Source organism: Thamnophis elegans, chromosome 2 (assembly GCF_009769535.1).
Source record: "Thamnophis elegans isolate rThaEle1 chromosome 2, rThaEle1.pri, whole genome shotgun sequence".
NCBI classification, from domain to species: domain Eukaryota; kingdom Metazoa; phylum Chordata; class Lepidosauria; order Squamata; family Colubridae; genus Thamnophis; species Thamnophis elegans.
The window spans coordinates 156,725,654-156,745,239 of record NC_045542.1 but is presented as its reverse complement, the minus strand read 5'-3'; the positions used below and the strand labels follow the sequence as shown (position 1 = coordinate 156,745,239).

The 19,586-nt window shown below is 44.7% G+C and overlaps 1 protein-coding gene across 1 annotated transcript in view; it reads left to right on the top strand.

The window, feature by feature from the left end:
• The window catches only part of LOC116502431, a 154,694-nt gene that overhangs the window by 53,183 nt on the left and 81,925 nt on the right, over positions 1 to 19,586 (top strand). Inside the window, 2 exon segments of the mRNA XM_032208326.1 lie at positions 12,738 to 12,838; positions 12,909 to 14,005. Of these exon segments, the coding sequence (XP_032064217.1) occupies positions 12,738 to 12,838; positions 12,909 to 14,005 (1,198 nt within the window).

Genomic DNA, 19,586 nt, shown 5'->3' with positions numbered 1-19,586 from the left:
ATTGGTTTGTCAAAATTTTGTGCCCACTTTATCATACAGTCTTTAACTAATTCTGTTTCAGAATCCATTTCTATTAATATATTATATAACCTGTTTATATGCATTTTACTTTGATCCCTAATTTGTTTTAGTAGATTGTCCTCATCTTGCATAATACCAATTTTCTGATCTTTTTTCCATCTAACCTGTAACTGTCCATACTGAAACCATGTTTGGATTACCCTTTCCTCCTTTAGTACATTCAAAGGTTTTAGCTGTAGTACACTTTGTTCTATAGTAAGAAGCTGTCTGTATGTGGTTACATCCTGTTTTTGTGCTATGCTTCTTTTTCTATTGCATGTCTGGGAAATGCCCACATAGGTATTGTCAGGCCTGCAGCGGTTCCTTTAAGAATCTTTGGCCTGCCACACTCTTATTAAGGGGGGATTTAGCAAAGGATAGAATGTATTGTTTTCAAAATAAAAAATTCCTTCCTAGAAGCTCAAGGTCATCTTTTTTCTCCCAAACCTTTGCACCTGATCGGAACCAGTTGGGCGTAGGTGCTAACGTGGAAGAAGAAGATTGGACCATGTGATGGACTGTGGGTATAGGGACAAGATCATGAACTTTTAACTGGGTGGGATTCTGATGTAACTTCCAGAGTTGGAATCCCACAGCACGATGCCAATATGCCTGCCTTATTAAATTGGAACTTTAAGCATAGATTTGCCTTTGACTCTGATTTAATTCTGCATGATATTTGGAACGCTGACACTATTCCAACTCTCCACTAAGATAAGTTATCAGCATACCAAGCTGGGAAGCTGTCAGGGGGTACTGAATCCCAGTTCTGACCCAACCCTGGGCAGTACGAAAATTCAGTGAAAATGGAGGAAGAAAAACATGCTCTGAGAAAGCTAAAATTTACGGCTCAATTAATTTGGCCGAGGCTCAAGATGTGCCTCTTAAGGAATTAATAGAAACTGCAGAGATTAGGGAATTGGGGGACCGGCAAAAGGAGTTCCGTGAGGAGACCTCAAGATTTATGACTTCTAAGGAATGCCTGCTAGAAGAAGAGGGGGTTGCCAGGGAAACTTCGACAGATGACTGGATGATTACCAGAAGATCTGATGAATGGAGAACTCAGCTGCCCTCCCGCAGCCCTTCTCTAATGGGCCTTCCAGACCATTTCCTACAGCTAACTATGAGTGAAATAAAAACCCTCCCCTCTTCAGAAACCCCTCAGTGGAACCTGGCACCACCCACATTCTCCTTTCCTCGAAGAGAAATTTCTGCCAAGTGGAGCGGAGACATGGGCTCCTTCCATACAGTAGCTAATGAATCAACCCACACCCTTGCTGCTGGATTAATGCCTTGAGCAGTCACATCAGCACCCCTCCCTCCTACTGGAGTGCAACCAGACCCCCCTCCAATTAAGGGAGGTCAATCCAGCCGGCAGAAAGAGGCCTGGAACACATGCACCTCCCCACAGCTGCAAAGGGGTGACTCCGAACCCATGAATCAAACAAACCTGGGTCATGGATGGGCTCAATGCCAATGGACGCCTGCCCTCTTCCAGCAGATGGCGCCTTCCCAGATAACTGCTCCTGGACAAACCCAGAAAATGGGACCGCCACCAGGTCCAGCCCCACCCCGGCAATGCCTCCACAGGCTTTTGCCCAACCGATGGGTGTGGGTCAGCAGAGGGGCTTACCACCCCCAGCAGCAAACCAACAAGCTGCCCCTGTTCAACCACCACCGCCCCCTCCCCCCACACCCCCACAGTTCCGTCCAACATTTGATGGGTCCCCAAATAAGCTGGCTTATTTCCTGAATCAAGTACGGGCGTACTTTGATCAAGTGGGCCCACAATACCCATCTGATCGAGGGTTGATCCAAGAGATAGCAGAGGGAATGAATGAAAAGGAGGCTGCGCAGTGGATAGCGGAGCTTTATGAGGAAGCGGCTCCTGACCTAGATGATATAAATGGGTTCATCCAAGTGATGCATGCCAGGTTTAGCGATGTGATCCAAAATGTGGATGCGGAAGACCAGATCCACGAATTGTGACAGGCTGGTCATCCCATGAAGGAATTAGTTTGGGAGTTCCGGAGTATAGCTGGGAGACTATGCTATTGGCCAGAAAGACTCTTGGTCTACACATTCAAAAAAGCCTTAGATCCCAAACTGAAAGAAGCTTGTGCCGTAAGGGGGATCCCGGAACGTCTCCAAGATTGGTATACCACTGCAATCATACTAGACCACAAGATTAACACCTATCAAAAGCCTGGTACCGGTTCCCCTGCCAAAAAGCCTTTAGGCCAACGTACGCAGAGGCAGCGAGCTGAGAGGGCTCTACCAACCCCTCGTGGGGCCTTTATAAAGTGCTACCGATGCGGTCAGATGGGGCACAGAGCAACAGAATGCCTGGCTCCAGCTCCTGTTCCACAACAGCACCAACCTCCTGCCAGCGCAATGAAGAAAAAACCCCAAAAGCCACCTGAAAAGAGCCGTTTACTACAGCAGCCAATGGAGGTAGAGAGCCCTGCTTTTGAAGAAGCCCCTGGGGCCTTGGAGAAGGAGGATGAAAATGCCGAAGACAACCCAATGGTGAGTGCACCTATTCCCTCCTTTAACATAAAATCCCAACTCCAAGTACCCAGAATGGGGGTAGAAGGGGAAGTTGGGGCGATCATAGACACCAGCTGCACCAGATGCTTAATCAGCATGTCAATAGTGGAGCAGCTAGGTATACGCACAAGACCCATAAACCACCCTATTCAATTCGAGCAAGTAGATGGAACCCTAATTGGAGGCGCCCCGGCCACAAAAATCACTGAATTAGTAAAGTTGAAGATAGGCCGCCACAATGAGTTCATCAGATTCATTGTAGCCCCCAAAATGCAGGAGTCAATTATCTTGGGACTTTCATGGTTGGACAAGTGGGCACCTACTATCAAGTGGGAGGACGGTGTTAGAAAATTGATCATTGATTTTGGGCCATTACCAACCGTGGAGCCTAAAGGCCACCCAGGAACAATTAGAACCAACAGCCCAAACCATCTAGAACCTGCAGCCCCCGCAGCAGACACCAAACCTCCAGGGATCCAACGAGTGCCAAAGGTCTACTGAGACTTGGGGGGGGTGTTCGGTGAGGAAGACGGAGACTACCTTCCACCTCACCGCCCCACAGACTGTGCGATAGACTTCAAACCAGGGGTAGCCTTACCAAAACCAAAAATGTACTCTATGACTCCCAAGGAGATGATTGAATTGAGGAAGTACATCGATTCCAATTTAAAAAGGGGTTTTATTGAACCAGCAAAGTCGAAAGTAGTGGCCCCAGTGCTCTTCAGAGAAAAGAAAGATGGCAGAGTTCGTCTCTGTGTAGATCTGCGAGCCTTGAATGCAGTATGCGAAAAGAACACCTATCCTCTCTCCCTCATGAAGGATATGTTGAACCACTTGGCTAAAGGCAAAATCTTCACCAAGCTGGACTTGAGAGAGGCATATTATCGCATACGAATCCAAAAGGGGGATGAGTGGAAAACTGCATTTAACAGTCCCCTGAAAAGCTTCCAGTACAAAGTCATGCCTTTTGGACTACAAGGACACCCACAGTCCTCATGCAGTACATAAATGAGGTATTACATGACCACCTATACTGCGGAGTACTCATTTATTTAGATGACATCTTGATTTTCTCTGAGACCCTAGAAGAACATGTAAAACTGGTGCGTCAAGTTCTGAAAAAAATTCTAGCTGCCAAGCTGTACGTCAAATTGTCAAAGTGTGAGTTCCACAAGACCTCGCTAGATTACCTGGGGTATCTCCAACGAAGGAGTAGAAATGGATCCAGGAAAAGTAAAAGCAGTGTTGGATTGGAAACCTCCCAGTACTCGCAAACCACTACAAAGCTTCCTTGGATTTGTGAATTTTTATAGGCAGTTCATCCCAACTTTCACTGAAATTGCCCTACCATTAACTGAGCTACTAAAGACGGGTCCTTCTCCAACAAAGCCAAAAGCAAACCAACCACTAAGTGGATGATGGACTATCAAAAAGCCTTTGAAAAATTAAAATGCAGCATCCCATCTTGCAGCATCCCGACCCAGAACAACCATTTATAATCCAGACGGATGCCAGTGATGTAGCAATAGCTGCAGTACTACTGCAAAAAAGTAAAGAAGGCTACCTCTTGCCTTGCGCTTATACCTCCAAGAAACTCACCCCTACTGAAAGAAGGTGGCCCATTTGGGAGAAAGAGGAATTCACAATCAGGTGGAGCATGCTCATCTGGAGACATCTCCTAGAAGGGACATACCATTCGAGATCTGGACTGATCATAAAAACCTCGTAGCACTTTTAGCTCATCGGAGGTTATCCCCTAAGCAAGTTCACTGGGCACAATACTTCCAAAGTTCAAATTCGAAATTAAACACATCCCATCTTGTTAGCAGATGCTCTGTCGAGAAAACCGCAATATGACAGTAAGAAGGAAGAAATCGACTACCCCATCATATCTCCCTCTCACCAAAAAGCAGCTCAAGTCATCACTCGGAGCCAAGATAAGTTGACGACCAAGCTGAAGGCAGCTCTCCGGACGAACCCATGGTTCAACCACAACAAGGACATCCTAACGGTGAGCGATGGTTTAGCCTGGAAGGGGTCCAAGCTATACGTTCCTGCAGAGATGAGGCTGCAAGTGCTACAGTGGAGGCATGATGCGAAACTAGGAGGCCACTTCGGATTCCTAAAAATACTCCACCTTACCAGACATCAATTTTGGTGGCCAAAGATGAAATCAGAGGTGGAAGATTATGTAAAAAGCTGTGCTACTTGTGCCACAATGAAAACCCGGCGGGAAAACCCCCTGGACTACTACAATGAGTGGCCAGCCTCAGCCGACCATGGGAAGAGATCGCCAAGGATTTCATCATCGAGCTTCCAAACAGCGACGGTAATAGAGTAATCTGGACAGTTATTGATTTGTTTTCCAAGCAAGCGCATTTCTTCGCTTGCTCAGGGTTGCCATCTGCAAAGAAATTATCGGAAATGTTTGTGAAACACATTTATTGCCTGCACAGGGTGCCAAAAAGGGTCATTTCAGATCACGGAGTTCAGTTCACCATTAAGTTCTGGAGAGAGTTCCTCAAATCAATTGGATCCACACAGGGACTCAGCTTGGCATTTCATCCTAGCACAAATGGCGCAGCAGAGAGGGCCAATGTGATGGTGGAACAATACCTCCAGTGTTATGACTATCAGCAAGACAACTGGTCAGACTAACTACCCTTTGCTGAAGTGGCATACAACAATGCGGTCCACAGCAGTACCGGTTTAACTCTGTTCCAGATTACCAGTGGCATGGAGTTCGTTCCCATGCCTGAGCTGCCAAAAGAACCTCCCTCCTCCTTGTCTCTGAATGAATGGATGGACACATTAAAGAAGGAATGGGAGAATACGAAGAAGGCTCTAACCAATTTTTCATCTCTACCTGTATTCTATGCCATAATGGTTCATAATTATACTTATATAGTTTCCCATTTGAAGTTGTAATATAAACTCCTAAATATTTAACCTTTTTAACTATCTCACATCCTGTTATTCTTTCTAATTCTTCCCTTTGATTAGTGTTCATATTTTTAACTAACATCTTTGTTTTCCCTAGATTTATTTTAAACCCAGATACTTGGCCATATTGATTAATCATATTCATTAAGATCTTAGTAGATTTCCCTGGTTGGGTTAAAGTTATAACCAAGTCGTCCGCAAATGCTCGTAATCTATATTCGTGATGCCTAATCTTAATTCCCTGTAAATCATCTGACCCCCGTATTTTATTCAGCAATAACTCCAAGGTTATAATAAACAATAATGGCAATAGGGGGCAACCCTGTCTTGTACCTTTCTCGGTTTTAAAAGATTCTGTTAAACTTTCATTAACTATAATTTTTGCTGTTTGTTCCTGATATATTGCATTGATTGATTGTAGAAAATACTCTCCAATTTGCATCTTTTGCATTGTTTTCATTAAAAATTGCCAATTCACTCGATCAAATGCTTTATCCGCGTCCAGAAATATAAGCACTGTGGGGACTTGGTTATTCTTTCCCAGATACTCCAATATATTAACAATTTGTCTTACATTACTTCTCATTTATCTTCCTTGTATAAAACCAGTTTGATCATTGTGAATCAGTTGCTGAGTAGCTAACATCAACCTGTTTGCTAGTATTTTGGCAAAAATTTTGTAATCTGTATTGAGTAATGATATAGGCCTATAATTTTTTGGCTGACTAAGATCTTGATCTTCTTTGGGGATCAAGGATATAAAAGCTGTTCTCTAAGATGGAGATACCTTTCCTTCCATTTGGATAATGTTAAATAATTCCTTAGGGGGTTCTACCATTTCTAATTGTAAATGTTTATAATAAACCACTGTCAAACCATCTGTACCAGGTGCTTTCCCAACTTTTAACTGTTTAATTACCTGGAGGATTTCCTCCGAAGTTATTGGTTGGTTCAATCTCTCCCTTTGCTCATCTTTAACTATAGATATTTTTTTCTTTCTCCAAGTATCTATCTATATCTAAGCCTTGTATTTTATCACCAGTGTACAGTTTTGTGTAAAATTCTAAGAAGACCTTTTTGATCATATCCTGTTGATGAACTTCTTTACCTTTATGGTCTATTTTTTGTATGGTACGAGATTTTTGTTTTTTCTTCGTCATATATGCTAACCATCTGCCTGGTTTATTTGCATTGCAAAAAGTATTATGTTTAGCATATAACAGATTAGTAGCCACCTGGTCTGACATCAATATATTAAATTGCGCTCGTAATAAGGTGGTTGCCTCTTTTGTCTTCTTATCACCTGGGTTGAATATTAACTCCTGCTCTTTCTTCTTTATCTCTTCCTCTAGTTCCTTCCTCCCCCCCCCGTCTATGTCTATGTAGCTTATTTAAATTTATTAGAACTCCTCTCACATACGCTTTGCTTGCATCCCAAACCATTTCCATAGATGTACCCTTGTTCATATTGAAAACAAAATATTCTCTCAACAGTTTTTTACATTCATTGACATTTTTCACATATCTAAATAAATTTTCATTTAACCTCCAACACCTTCTAGATTCCTTCCCATTTTCCAATTCCATCCAAACCGGGTTATGATCTGTTAAGACTTTGGAACATATCTTCGTCTTCTTTGCCTTAGAAAGCAAATCATTTGTAGTTAGTATAAAGTCAATCCTGGAAAAAGATTGATGTTTATCAGAAAAAAATGTAAAGTCCTGTTCTTTAGCATTCCTTTCTCGCCAAATATCTCTTAGCTCCAAATCATCCATCATATCGAAAAAGGACTTAGGTAGTTTTGCACGTGTTTGAGTATTTTACAAAACATCCTTCTTATCTTTCTTGGTATCCAAAACTCCATTCCAGTCACCCATTAGTATGCAGGATCTGTAGTCCCATTGTATTAACTTGGTATGGAGCGTCTTGTAGAATTTTTCTTCTTGTTGATTAGGGGCATATACTCACATTAAGAGTATCTTTTTTCCTTCTAATAATAGTTCTATTGCAATATATCTTCCTTGAGAGTCTGCTTCAATTAGTTCAGCCTTTATATCCTTTCTTAGGTATATAACTATACCATTTTTCTTCTCCGAAGCAGAGGTCACAAAATGTTGGGCCAGTCTTGCATTCATCAAATATTTCTGGTCATTTTTTCTAATATTTATTTGTTTGTTTGTTTGTTTGTTAAATTTCTAGGCCGCCCAATCCTGGAGGACTCCGGGCGGCTTACAAAGAAAGAAAAAAAGAAAAGCAAAAAAAGAATAATTTAAAATTCCCAACACACATACATTTCTAATCGGGGCTGGACCTTTACAATAAGGTCAACAGCCCCAGGCCTGCCGGAACAGTCAGGTTTTAACAGCTTTTCTGAAGGCCATGAGAGTGGGTAAGGTCCGGACCTCTGGGGGTAGCTGGTTCCACAGGGTCAGAGCAGCCACAGAGAAGGCTCTCCTCCGGGGGCCTGCCGGCTGACACTGTCCGGCTGACGGCATCCAAAGGAGGCCAACCCTGTGGAATCTTATCAGCCGTTGGGAGGTGTGTGGCAGTAGGCGGTCTCGCAGATACGCTGGTCCTGAGCCATGTAGGGCTTTAAAGGTGATAACCAACACCTTGAATTGCGTCCGGAGACCAATTGGCAGCCAGTGCAGCTCGCGGAGGACAGGTGTAATATGCGTGTATCTTGGTACACCCAAAATCGCTCGCGCGGCTGCATTCTGGACTAGCTGTAGTCTCTGAACGCTTTTGAAGGGTAGTCCCATGTAGAGCGCATTGCAATAATCCAGCCTTGAGGTGACAATGGCGTGAGTGACCATTTGAAGTGCCCCCCCGGTCCAAGTAGGGCCACAATTGTTGTACCAGGTGAACCTGGCCAAAGGCCCCCCTGGTCACAGCCGACAGATGGTGTTCCAGTGTCAGCTGTGAATCCAGGAGGACCCCCAAATTGCGAGCCCTCTCTGAAAGGTGTAAGTCTTCACCCCCCAGGATCAAGGACGGACTGTCTGAACTGTCTTTCGGGGGTAACATCCATAGCCACTCGGTCTTATCGGGATTGAGCACCAATTTGTTCATCCCCATCCAGATCCTGACAGCTTCCAGGCATCGGCACATCACGTCCGCTGCTATACTGAGCTAGCACGGGACAGATAGATACAATTGCGTATCATCTGCATATGATGGTACTTTATCCAGTGCCGTTGTATGATCTCACCCAGCGGTTTCATGTAGATGTTAAATAGGAGGGGAGACAGGACCGAATCCTGCGGCACCCTACACTTGAGGGGCCTAGGGGTCGACCTCTGTCCCCTGACCAACACCGACTGCGACCTACCGGAGAGGTAAGAGGAGAACCACCGTAAAACGGTGCCTCCCACTCCCACCTCCTCTAGACGTCGCAGATGGATACCATGGTCAATGGTATCGAAAGCCGCTGAGAGGTCAAGAAGCACCAGGATAGAGGAATGTCCTCTATCCCTGGCCCGCCAGAGATCATCGATCAGAGCGACCAAAGCGGTTTCTGTGCTGTACCCAGGCCTGAAACCAGACTGAAAGGAATCCAGATAATCCGCTTCATTCAAGGTCCGTCAGAGTTGAACCGTCACCACCTTCTCAACAACCTTCCCCAAAAAAGGAAGGTTGGAAACAGGACGGTAGTTTTTCAAGACGGCTGGATCCAAGGAAGGCTTCTTGAGGAGGGGTCTCATCACTGCTTCCTTTAGTGGTTGCGGGAAAGACCCCTCCTGCAAATAAGCATTGGTAATCGCCTGGAGCCAGCCGCGTATCACCTCCCTGCTGGTCGAAACCAGCCAGGAGGGGCATGGGTCCAGTAAACAGGTGGAGGCGCTCATCGCTCCCATGGCCTTGTCCACTTCCTCAGGGGTGACAAATTCGAACTCATCCCAGGAAATCCGACTTAGATTTACCCTTGGCATCTCGGCTGGTATTACCCAAGCGGAGTCAAGGTCTGTCCGAAGCTGAGTGATTTTATCTGACAGAAACTGAACAAATTCCTCAGCTCTTCCCTGCAGGGATTCCCCCACCCCTCACCTTTCAGGAAGGAGCGGGTCACCCTAAACAGGGCGGCTGGGTGGGATTCCACGGACGCAATAAGAGCGGAAAAATGTGTGCATTTTGCCGCCCATATCGCCACTAGATAAGTCCTAATGAAGACTCTTAGTAGTGTTTGATCAGATTCAGAGTTACTAGTCCTCCAACGTCACTCTAGGCGTCTCTTTTGGCGCTTCATCTTCCGGAGTTCCTCGGTGAACCAAGGTGCTCTCCTGGATCCACTGCCGCAGAGAGGCCTCAAAGGCGCAATCTGATCCAGTGCCTCAGTCGCCGCAACATTCCAGGCAGCGACTAAGGATTCGGTCGGATTGCGGGCAAGGGAGTCAGGTATATCTCCAAGCTCACTCTGAAATCCCATCGAGTCCATCAGGCACCTGGGGCGGAACCACTTAATTGGTTCCACCTCCCTGCAGTGGGGGAGTAGTGTCCTGAAGTCAAGCCTCAGCAAGGACTGATCTGACCATGACAAGAGGGAGGTCTCTATTCCCCTTAATTCCAGATCACATCTCCACTGCCCCGAGAGAAATACAAGGTCGAGTGTGTGTTCTGCTCTATGAGTTGGGCCATGAACTATTTGGGTCAAGTCCATGGTTGTCATGGAGGCCATGAACTCCTGTGCCCCTTCAGAGTGTTCGCCAAGAGACAGTAGATTAAAGTCCCCCAGCACCATTAGTCTGGGGAACTCTACCGCCAACCCGGCTACTGCCTCTAGCAGCACAGGCAGGGCTGCCGTGACGCAGCTGGGAGGTAGGTACGTCAAGAACAAGCCCACTTGAACCCCTAGGTCCAACTTCAAGGGAAGAGACTCACACCCCACAATCTCCGGGGCAGGGCTCCTGCGGGGAACTAATGACTCCCGGATAACCACTGCTACTCCCCCACCCCTTTCTCTGGTGTCGCGGTTGGTGGAGCATCTGGAACCCATCTGGGCACATTTCTGAGAGGGGGACTCCTCCCTCTTGGCCCAGCCAGGTTTCAGTTATACATGCCAGGTCTGCCCCCCCGTCTAATATTAAATCCTGGACGAGGGGAGCCTTATTCACAACAAACCTGGCATTTAGCAGCAGCAACCTGAGACCAGGGCCGTGATCTCCCCTGCCTCCAGGTTCTTGAGGTGAGCCTGAAGGGCCGAAACAAGGAATCGCTGTAATGTAGTGAGTCCTTCTTCCCCGGTAATGGCTAGCCCTACAGCTCCCATCGTATCTGCCCCCCCCAGTTGTAACCAAGATGCTCTGACCCTCTCCCCCCCTGTAGACCCCCCCCTCTCATGGCTCCCATTCTTGCCGGCAGGCCACACACGCCATTCACTCTGGGGCGAGGGGCGGATCCGGGCCCCCATCCACTTCTGCTTCTGCACTCAGTGGAGGGGGCTCCAGTTCGCACTCCCAGACCTATCATATTCACTCAACAAACATTCTGCACAGACACACCCCACAGTAGTCGTTAAAAATAAAATATAGTAAAAAATAATTAACTTTGCTGATGGGATCTTGGAGCAAGGCACAAAATGAACCAGTTTGGAAAACAGATCGGTGATAACCCAGCTATTTAGGAGGGAACGGGTTATCCTGAACAGGGCGGCTGGGCGCGACTCAGCGGAAGCAATCAGAGTGGCAATGTAAGTTCTTTTTGACGTCCTGATTGCCCGGATGTACTCTCTGATGCAGGATGTTAAAAGTGCTCGGTTCAATTCGGATTTACTGGATCTCCAATGGTGCTCTAGGCGTCTCTTTCGGCGCTTCATCTCCCGGAGTTCCTCAGTAAACCAAGGAGCCCTCCTGGATCCACTGCCTCAGAGCGGCCGTAGAGGCGCAATCCGGTTAAGAGACTCCGTCGCTGCCGAGTTCCAAGCAGCAACCAGAGTCTCCGCCGGACTGCGGGCGAGGGTATCAGGAATAACCCCAAGCTCCGTTTGGAACCCCAAAGGGTCCATAAGTCGCCTGGGGCGAAACCACCTGGTCGGTTTCTCCTCCCTACAGTGGGGGTTTGGTCTCCGAAAGTCAAGCCTCAGTAGGTAGTGGTCTGACCACGACAGGGGTACGATCTCACTACCCCTCAGACCAAGATCACAAGTCCACTGCTCCGAGAGAAATACGAGGTCGAGCATGTGACCCGCCGAGTGGGTTGGGGCGAGTGGGTTGGGCAACTCCTACACTTTGGCTTTTATAGATGTAGTCTCTATCTCTGACCCGTGTTGCAACGTGAATCAAGTAAATGCAGTCTTACTGAAGTACTAATGCAAATCTCTGGCATTTTTCATGTTTCAGCTAACCATGAAAAAATAAAGTTTTGATTCAAAACAAAATTGTGGTTGCATGTTTGCATTTTTATTTTTAGTGTTTTTAAGTTCTATAACACCTGTGTTTGAAAACAACCCTTTGCACTGCTAAGTATTCATTGATTGACTCAGTCAACAACCAATTTCTTCATTGAATGGATATTTGAACTTGGATCTGGGTAGTTTTCCATGTGTCAAATGAATCATGATTAATGTAAAATTATTGTAGGCTTGTGGCATGCTTGCTTTTTCATTGTAACATAAGCTTTTTTCTTTTTTCTCATCTTCTGCAACCATTTTATGCACAATTAAAGATACACTTTTATTTGAATCTTATAGACACAGAAGATGGCAATAGGAGCACTCTGGACACTGAGGATAAAAGCAACATTGAAAAGGAAAACAAATTAGTCCAGAAATCAAAATATTTTCCATTCCCTTCAGAGAGCCACACAATTCTCCAACTTCCTCAGTAGGTGAGAGAGAAACGAGAGAAAATCAAGAAAAGGTTTCTAGCTGGGAAACGGAGCGTGTGAATTCAAGCATATATTACATGAATGGTCAAGGGAGATTATTTTTCCATTCAGCAAAAGAGGGAAATATCTGGAAGTTACTGGGGAGGAAAAGGAGAATTGGAAAACCACGTAGAGCAGACTGTGTGACAGGCATTGCTCTGGGAAGAAGAAAACTGCTTGAAACAAAACACCACCAAACAAGGGACCATCCATATTTTTGATTTCCTCAGGAATATGAGTTATGGAAAAGCTCCATAGACGTGCCAGTTGTGGTAAAGATACAACTTGCAAATCACAGTTGATTATGCATGAGAAGACCCAGACTGGAGAAAAGCCATATGAATACTCTGAATGTAGCAAAACCTTTGGTCACAACAACTCCATTTTGTTTCATGGAAGGACCCACACAGGACAGAAGCCCTAAAAGTGCTCCCAATGTGATAAATGCTTTAGCAAGTATGGGAATGTGGACTCACACCAAGAAGAAACTGTTTGAATGTCCTGAATGTGGGAAATGTTTCTGTGATAAATCCAGCCTGGTTACACACCAGAGAACTCACGCAGGAGAGAAACCATTTGAGTGTCCTGATTGTGGGAAATGTTTCTGTGATAAATCACACCTTGTTGCACACCAGAGAACTCACACAGGAGAGAAACCGTTTGAATGTCCCGATTGCGGGAATAGTTTCAGTAAGCATTCCAACCTGGTGAGACACCAAAGGACTCACACAGGAGAGAAACCCTTTCAATGTTCTGATTGTGGGAAAAGTTTTAGACAGAATTCCATCCTGGTGACACACCAAAGGACTCACACAGGAGAGAAACCCTTTAAATGTCCTGATTGTGGTAAACGTTTTAGTCAGCTTTCCAGCCTGGTGAAACACCAGAGGACTCACACAGGAGAGAAACCCTTTGAGTGTCCTGATTGTGGTAAAAGTTTTAGTCACTATTCCAACCTGGTGACACACCAGAGGACTCACACAGGAGAGAAACCCTTTGAGTGTCCTGATTGTGGGAAAAGTTTCAGTACCAATTCCAGCCTAGTGACACACCAAAGGACTCACACAGGAGAGAAACCCTTTGAGTGTCCTGATTGTGGTAAAAGTTTCAGTACCAATTCCAGCCTAGTGACACACCAGAGAACTCACACAGGAGAGAAACCATTTGAATGTCCTGCTTGTGGGAAAAGATTTAGTCGGAATTCCAGCCTGGTGACACACCAAAGGACTCACACAGGAGAGAAACCCTTTGAGTGTCCTGATTGTGGGAAAAGTTTCAGTACCAATTCCATACTGGTGACACACCAAAGGACTCACACAGGAGAGAAACCCTTTGAGTGTCCTGATTGTGGTAAAAGTTTCAGTACCAATTCCAGCCTAGTGACACACCAAAGGACTCACACAGGAGAGAAACCCTTTGAGTGTCCTGATTGTGGTAAAAGTTTTAGTCACTATTCCAACCTGGTGAAACACCAGAGGACTCACACATGAGAGAAATCCTTTGAGTGTCCTGATTGTGGTAAAAGTTTTAGTAAGAATTCCAACCTGTTGGCACAGCAGAGAACTCACACAGGAGAGAAACCATATGAGTGTCCAGACTGTGGGAAAGATTTCAGTATTAGCAGTAGCCTTCTAAATCATATGCTTATAGACACAGGGGAGAAACCATTTGAGTGTCCCAAATGTGGATGGTGCTTCAGGAAAAATTCCACCCTTATTGTACACAAGAAAATCCACATGTGGCCCCAAGTGATGAGTGTAGAAAAGGTTTGAATTTCATTTCTAAAGTCCCTCTGTAAATCCAACTGAGAAATTGACTATTTAATTTGACTACAAAGAATTTGCCTAATTTTTTGTTGGCAAATATGTAGTGGTGTTAAACGGGAAGGAGGAAGGAAAAAATGGCAACATATTAGTGTGATAATGCTATCTGGTCATTAGCAGCAGAACTTGCTGGATATGGGTAGTTCTTGGGTTACGAATGTAGTGGATCCTGCCCATTCTATCTGAAGCGTGAGACGTTGTGGGAGTGAATCTCGTACATTGAACAACATCACTCCCTGCTTTCGCCCACACGTTCATTGTTTTCCTGCTTCAGATCAGCTTGACATGGCATCTGGCGCCAAGAAAGCAGCCCTGAGAGGCTGTGCGCGACTTCTTGGGGTTGCTTTCTCATTGGCAAATCACTTGAGGATTGCGTTCCTGAAACCTTTGGCAGCCCTTTGCAAAAAGCCTTTGCCTGTAGGAACAGGACTTTGGAGGGACACACCCACTCCTCCCAAGCTCAGTTGGTGGCAACAAAGTCAGTTTGCAAAGGGCTGCTGAGGCCCTATAGGAATGCAATCTCCCAGCAGGCTTTGGCAAGGAAATGGCAAATGGAGGGAAGGACTGAAAGAATGAAGTCTTCTCACCATTTGCAAACGTCCACACCTCAATTCACAGAGAATAGATGCCTAAAGTGTCAGATTACTCAAGACTACTGACCTTGCGTGATCTCGCAGTACGTTAGGCCTCTGTCCTCTGTGAATGCTGACAAATAAAGCACAGCAGAGAGATCTTTGCAAGTTAAGTCACTCTCCACAGGCAAAATGCCAGACTCAGCTGGGGTTGGGAGAATAGGGGTGAATATAACAGAGCCTCTGCAGTTGTTCGTAAGGATGAACAACAGCCGTGGTGCTCCAGTATTCATAATTTCAGGATTTGTTTGTAAATGCTGGGGGGAAGGGGGGGCTTATCGTGTAACTTTGAACATTTGCTAAGAGAACACTTGTAATCCAAGGATTACCTGTATTTATATTTGTAGAAATTGTAAAAATCTTTTTGGGGTGGTTGCTGCCAAGGATTTAGGATCAAAGATTTTCAATGGGTGAGAGACTAAAGGAAGCCAACTTCATTTGTGCTGGCCAGAGATGCTTCCAAGGGCACCCATGCTAAATGTCTTGTGCGTCTGTAACTTTGCATACACAGAAGTTTTCATTAGGTCAAAGAGGGAAAATTACAGAACCAGCAGGTCTTGAAAAGCGGGGCTTGGGAAGAGGGGATGACTGTCTATATATGCTGAGAGAAATGTTTCCAAAAGGCATTTCAAAAGGTTGGAAGAAAGATTGGTAATACAGATGTGCATACAAAAATGTATCAAAGTTGCCCCACTCTTTGTTTGATACACATTCCTTTTTTTAATTCAAAATTTTAATTAATAAAGTATGCAAAACAAACTAAAACAATTGATACAGAGAAGCAGGAAAGGAGTCGAAAAAAATAAAACATGATATAATGCACCTTCCGCCTTTTTCTCCGTTGAGAAATTGTCATCACCCATTCCTCTTTGGAAATTACCTCTGCTCAGTTTACCAGAATAAAATCTTCCTTGGAAATAGATCCTGTCCTAAAGTCCATTCCTCACAGTAATCCAGTCCAACATTTCTCTTTCACATTGTTCATAGGAACAGGGAGGTTTTCTCTATGCACAGATAGCAAGCAGCAAAGCTTTAATGAATACATCATATCGGCAAAGATGAGGGCAAAAGAAGAACTGACTATTTCCCGTGCAAATGCAGATAGTTAAAATTCCAAGTTTTCCCTCCCTGCTATTAGGCCAGGACACATTGTCCAATGGAGACTTCTAGTGTTGTTGTGAGAAAGTCTTTTTTTGCTCTGGTAAACCTGCCAAAACATCCTTGGTTCCCATGGCTGGCATCGATGTCTGGAGCTTTGTTCTATCTCCCCCCTTCTGTCTCCCCATAGTTTTTTTGCAAACTGAGAAACGATAATAGTTGCAACAGCAAAAACACCATTTGAAGCTTGACACACTCTGCACACTGGATTCCACAAAAGTATTGGAAGCCCTCTGATCAGCCCTGACCTAAAGCAGAACTGCAGCTTATATATCGTGGGTGCACTACATTACAAAGATATAAAATGGGTAGGAACCAACTTGATGTTGGAATTTTTTTGATAATCTCATTTGAGAGACCTCATTATTCTAGGAGAGGAGTCGGTGCTAACTTTCTACACTACATATTTCTTCACTCCCGAGATTTCATTCCATTGGTGGTACATGGTTTAAAACTGGTTCTCCTTCATATTAGGGTTAACTTGTGATTTTGTAGACATGTTCTTTTCTTGGAAACAATATGGAACTGATAATGCCACTGAAGTCATGGAATCGCCATTTGGGACCTTCACAATTGGCTTCTAAGAACCAAAAATGACAGGAAGTTGTAAGTCACAGTCATGGTACATTACACTGAACGGAACATGGTGATTTGCTTAATGACCACAGCTACAACAGCTATTGTAAGTTGGCATGGTTATGTGGTCAGTGTACTGTGAGAAGCAATCACAAACCCACCCACCCTGAGAATGAAATGTTTTGGGGAATATTAAAGAGGGGCAGAATATTATATTTACCCAAAGGAGAAATGGAGAAAAAAAATCTTAACAAAGGAAGAAAGTATCTTTAGAGATTTTGTGCCCATTAAGAAATCCAGGCCAGCCTATTCAGAAAGAAAAAACCTTCAGCTCCAGTTGATGGGATTAAAATTTGCCTTCCCCCACCCAAATTCTAAGGACAGGATTTTAAAGGACCTTTTAGGATACAATGGATGGAAACTGATCAAAGAGAGATTCGAGGAGTCGAAAAGGACCTACTGCCATGGAATCACTGAAAATATCTTCCAAACACCTTGATGGAGATTAGACAAGTATGTGTTTCCACCTCCTGTCGCTAGATGGCGGTCAGGTAACATCTGTGCTTAGAAAGCCATCTACACCATGCTTGCGTTTAAAAAAGGAGTTTTAAACCATTGCTAGAAAGGATAGGAGGAGAGAAGCCCAGAGGAACTTCCTCTTCCGGATGACTCATGGGAGGAAGGAGGTGTGCAGGGCGGCTCTTCTGCTCCTCCAAGGATCGAAGGAGTAGCTGGAAGGTGAGTGGAGGGCCGGTGGGAGGAGAATCCTGGAGCAAGTCGGGCTGTTCGGTTCCCTCCACGGCCTGGAAGCAGAGAAGCAACTGGGCTGAAGCATCTCAGCTGCTGCTGCTGCTGCAGGTTCCTTCCCTCCCCGAATTTAAGCCCACTGGTGCTGCCCGCTGTGAAACTGGTGGCTGCAATTTTCCTTCTGGTGGGAAGATTTTAAAAACCTTTTTTAAATTAGGGGACTGGAGACTAAAACATATGAAGAACGGGTGCAGGAACTGGGTATGTCTAGTTTAATAGAAAGAAGGACCAGGGGAGACATGACAGCAGTGTTCCAATATCTCAGGGTTTACCACAAAGAAGAGGGAGTTCAACTATTTTGCAAGGCACCTGAGGGCAGAACAAGAAGCAATGGGTGGAAACTAATCAAGGAGAGAAGCAACTTAGAACTGAGGAGAAATTTCCTGACAGTTAGAACAATTAATCAGTGGAACAGCTTCCCTCCAGAAGTTGTGAATGCCCCAACACTGGAAGTCTTTAAGATGTTGGATAGCCATCTGTCTGAAATGGTATAGGGTTTCCTGCCTAGGCAGGGGGTTGGACTAGAAGACCTCCAAGGTCCCTTCCAACTCTGCTATTATATTATTGTATTAATTAAGGCTGATTCTTTGGGAATGGCTTCCCTCCGGAGGTTTTGGGTGCTGCCATCACTGGACGGTTTTCAGGGGAGATTGAACAGCCGTTTGTTGCTTGTACTTGTGCATTACGGCCAAACATCTCCACTTTGGTCTGGTCTGTGCAAAGGACAGTGTTGCAGAAGTCCTGTGGTTTGTTCAGGTGCAACTTTGCAAACCTCAGCCATGTTGCTATGACCTTTTTAGAGAGAAGAGCAACCCTTCCAAACGAACCATAGTTGTTCCGTTTTTTTATAATTGCACTGTCATGAATCTTGATATTTAACATGCTAACTGAAGCCAGTAGAGCCTGATATATAACCTTTTTTTTAAAAAAAAATTGCTCTGGCCATTGCATCATCTGGCCTTGGGGTGAATTTTCTTGGATGTCGACTCCTGGGAAGATTGGCAACTCCCATATTTTTTGGAGTATAAGACCCATGAAGGTTTTGAAGGGGCAAATTAAAACAAAGTAGGTAGGTAGAGAGAAGGATAGAGAGGGAGAGAAAGAGAGAGAAATACAATAGGTAGGTAGGGAGAGAGATTGTGTGCGTTGGTAGGTAGAGAGATAGAGAGAGAGAAATAGAAAGTGAGAGAGAAATACAGTAGATAGGTAGGGAGAGAGAGTAGGTAGCTAGATGGCTAGAGAGGAATAGAAAGAAAAATACAGTAGATAGGTAGGGAGAGAGAGTTGGTAGGTAAGTAGGTAGGTAGATAGAGGGATAGAGAGAAAGAGAGAAATACAGTAGTTAGGTAGGGGGAGAGAGTAGGTATGGTTTGGTTATGGTTTTATTATTTATAGGTAGGTAGATAGAGGGATAGAGAGAAAGAGAGAAATGCAGTAGGTAGGTAGGGAGAGAGAGTAGGTAGGTAGATGGATAGAGAAAAATAGAAAGAAAAATACAGTAGATAGGTAGGTAGAATGAGTAGGTAGGTAGGTAGGTAGAGGGATAGAAAGAAAGAGAGAAATACAGTAGGTAGAGAGAGTAGGTAGGTAGAGGGATAGAGAGAAATAGAAAGAAAAATACAGTAGAAGCAAGAACAGCCTTGGGGGGCTTGCAGAGTGCTCCGAGGGTGGCAAAAACGAGCAAAAAATTGCTCATTTTTCACGAAAAGGAGCCCATTTTTTGTCAAAAAAAACCCTGTATACAAAGCCTTATAGAGTGTTGCTGGGGGGGGGGAACTGGCCGTTTTTTGCTTATTTCTGCCCCCCTCCAACCCCCAGGATCTCTCTGAAAGCTTTCACAAGGGTATGCATGGCCATTTTGGTGAAGGGGCGGGGCTTCAGAAGGCAAAAAAGTGCTATATTCGGTGTATAAGACGCACCCAGATTTTCAGCCTCTTTTTTGCGGGAAAAAGGTGCATCTTATACTCCGAAAAATACGGTATCTGGAATGTTTCCCACTTATGAATAATCTTCCTCAGTGTAGAAAGATGGATTTTAAATTGTTTGCAAATGGCCTTGTAAACATTCCCCAAAAATATGTCTATTCTGTAACCACCTGTAAAAAGATTCCCAAATTGAATAATAATCAGTTTGTTCTTTCTCTTTGATAGCCAGTGTCAAACTGTTCCATTTCTG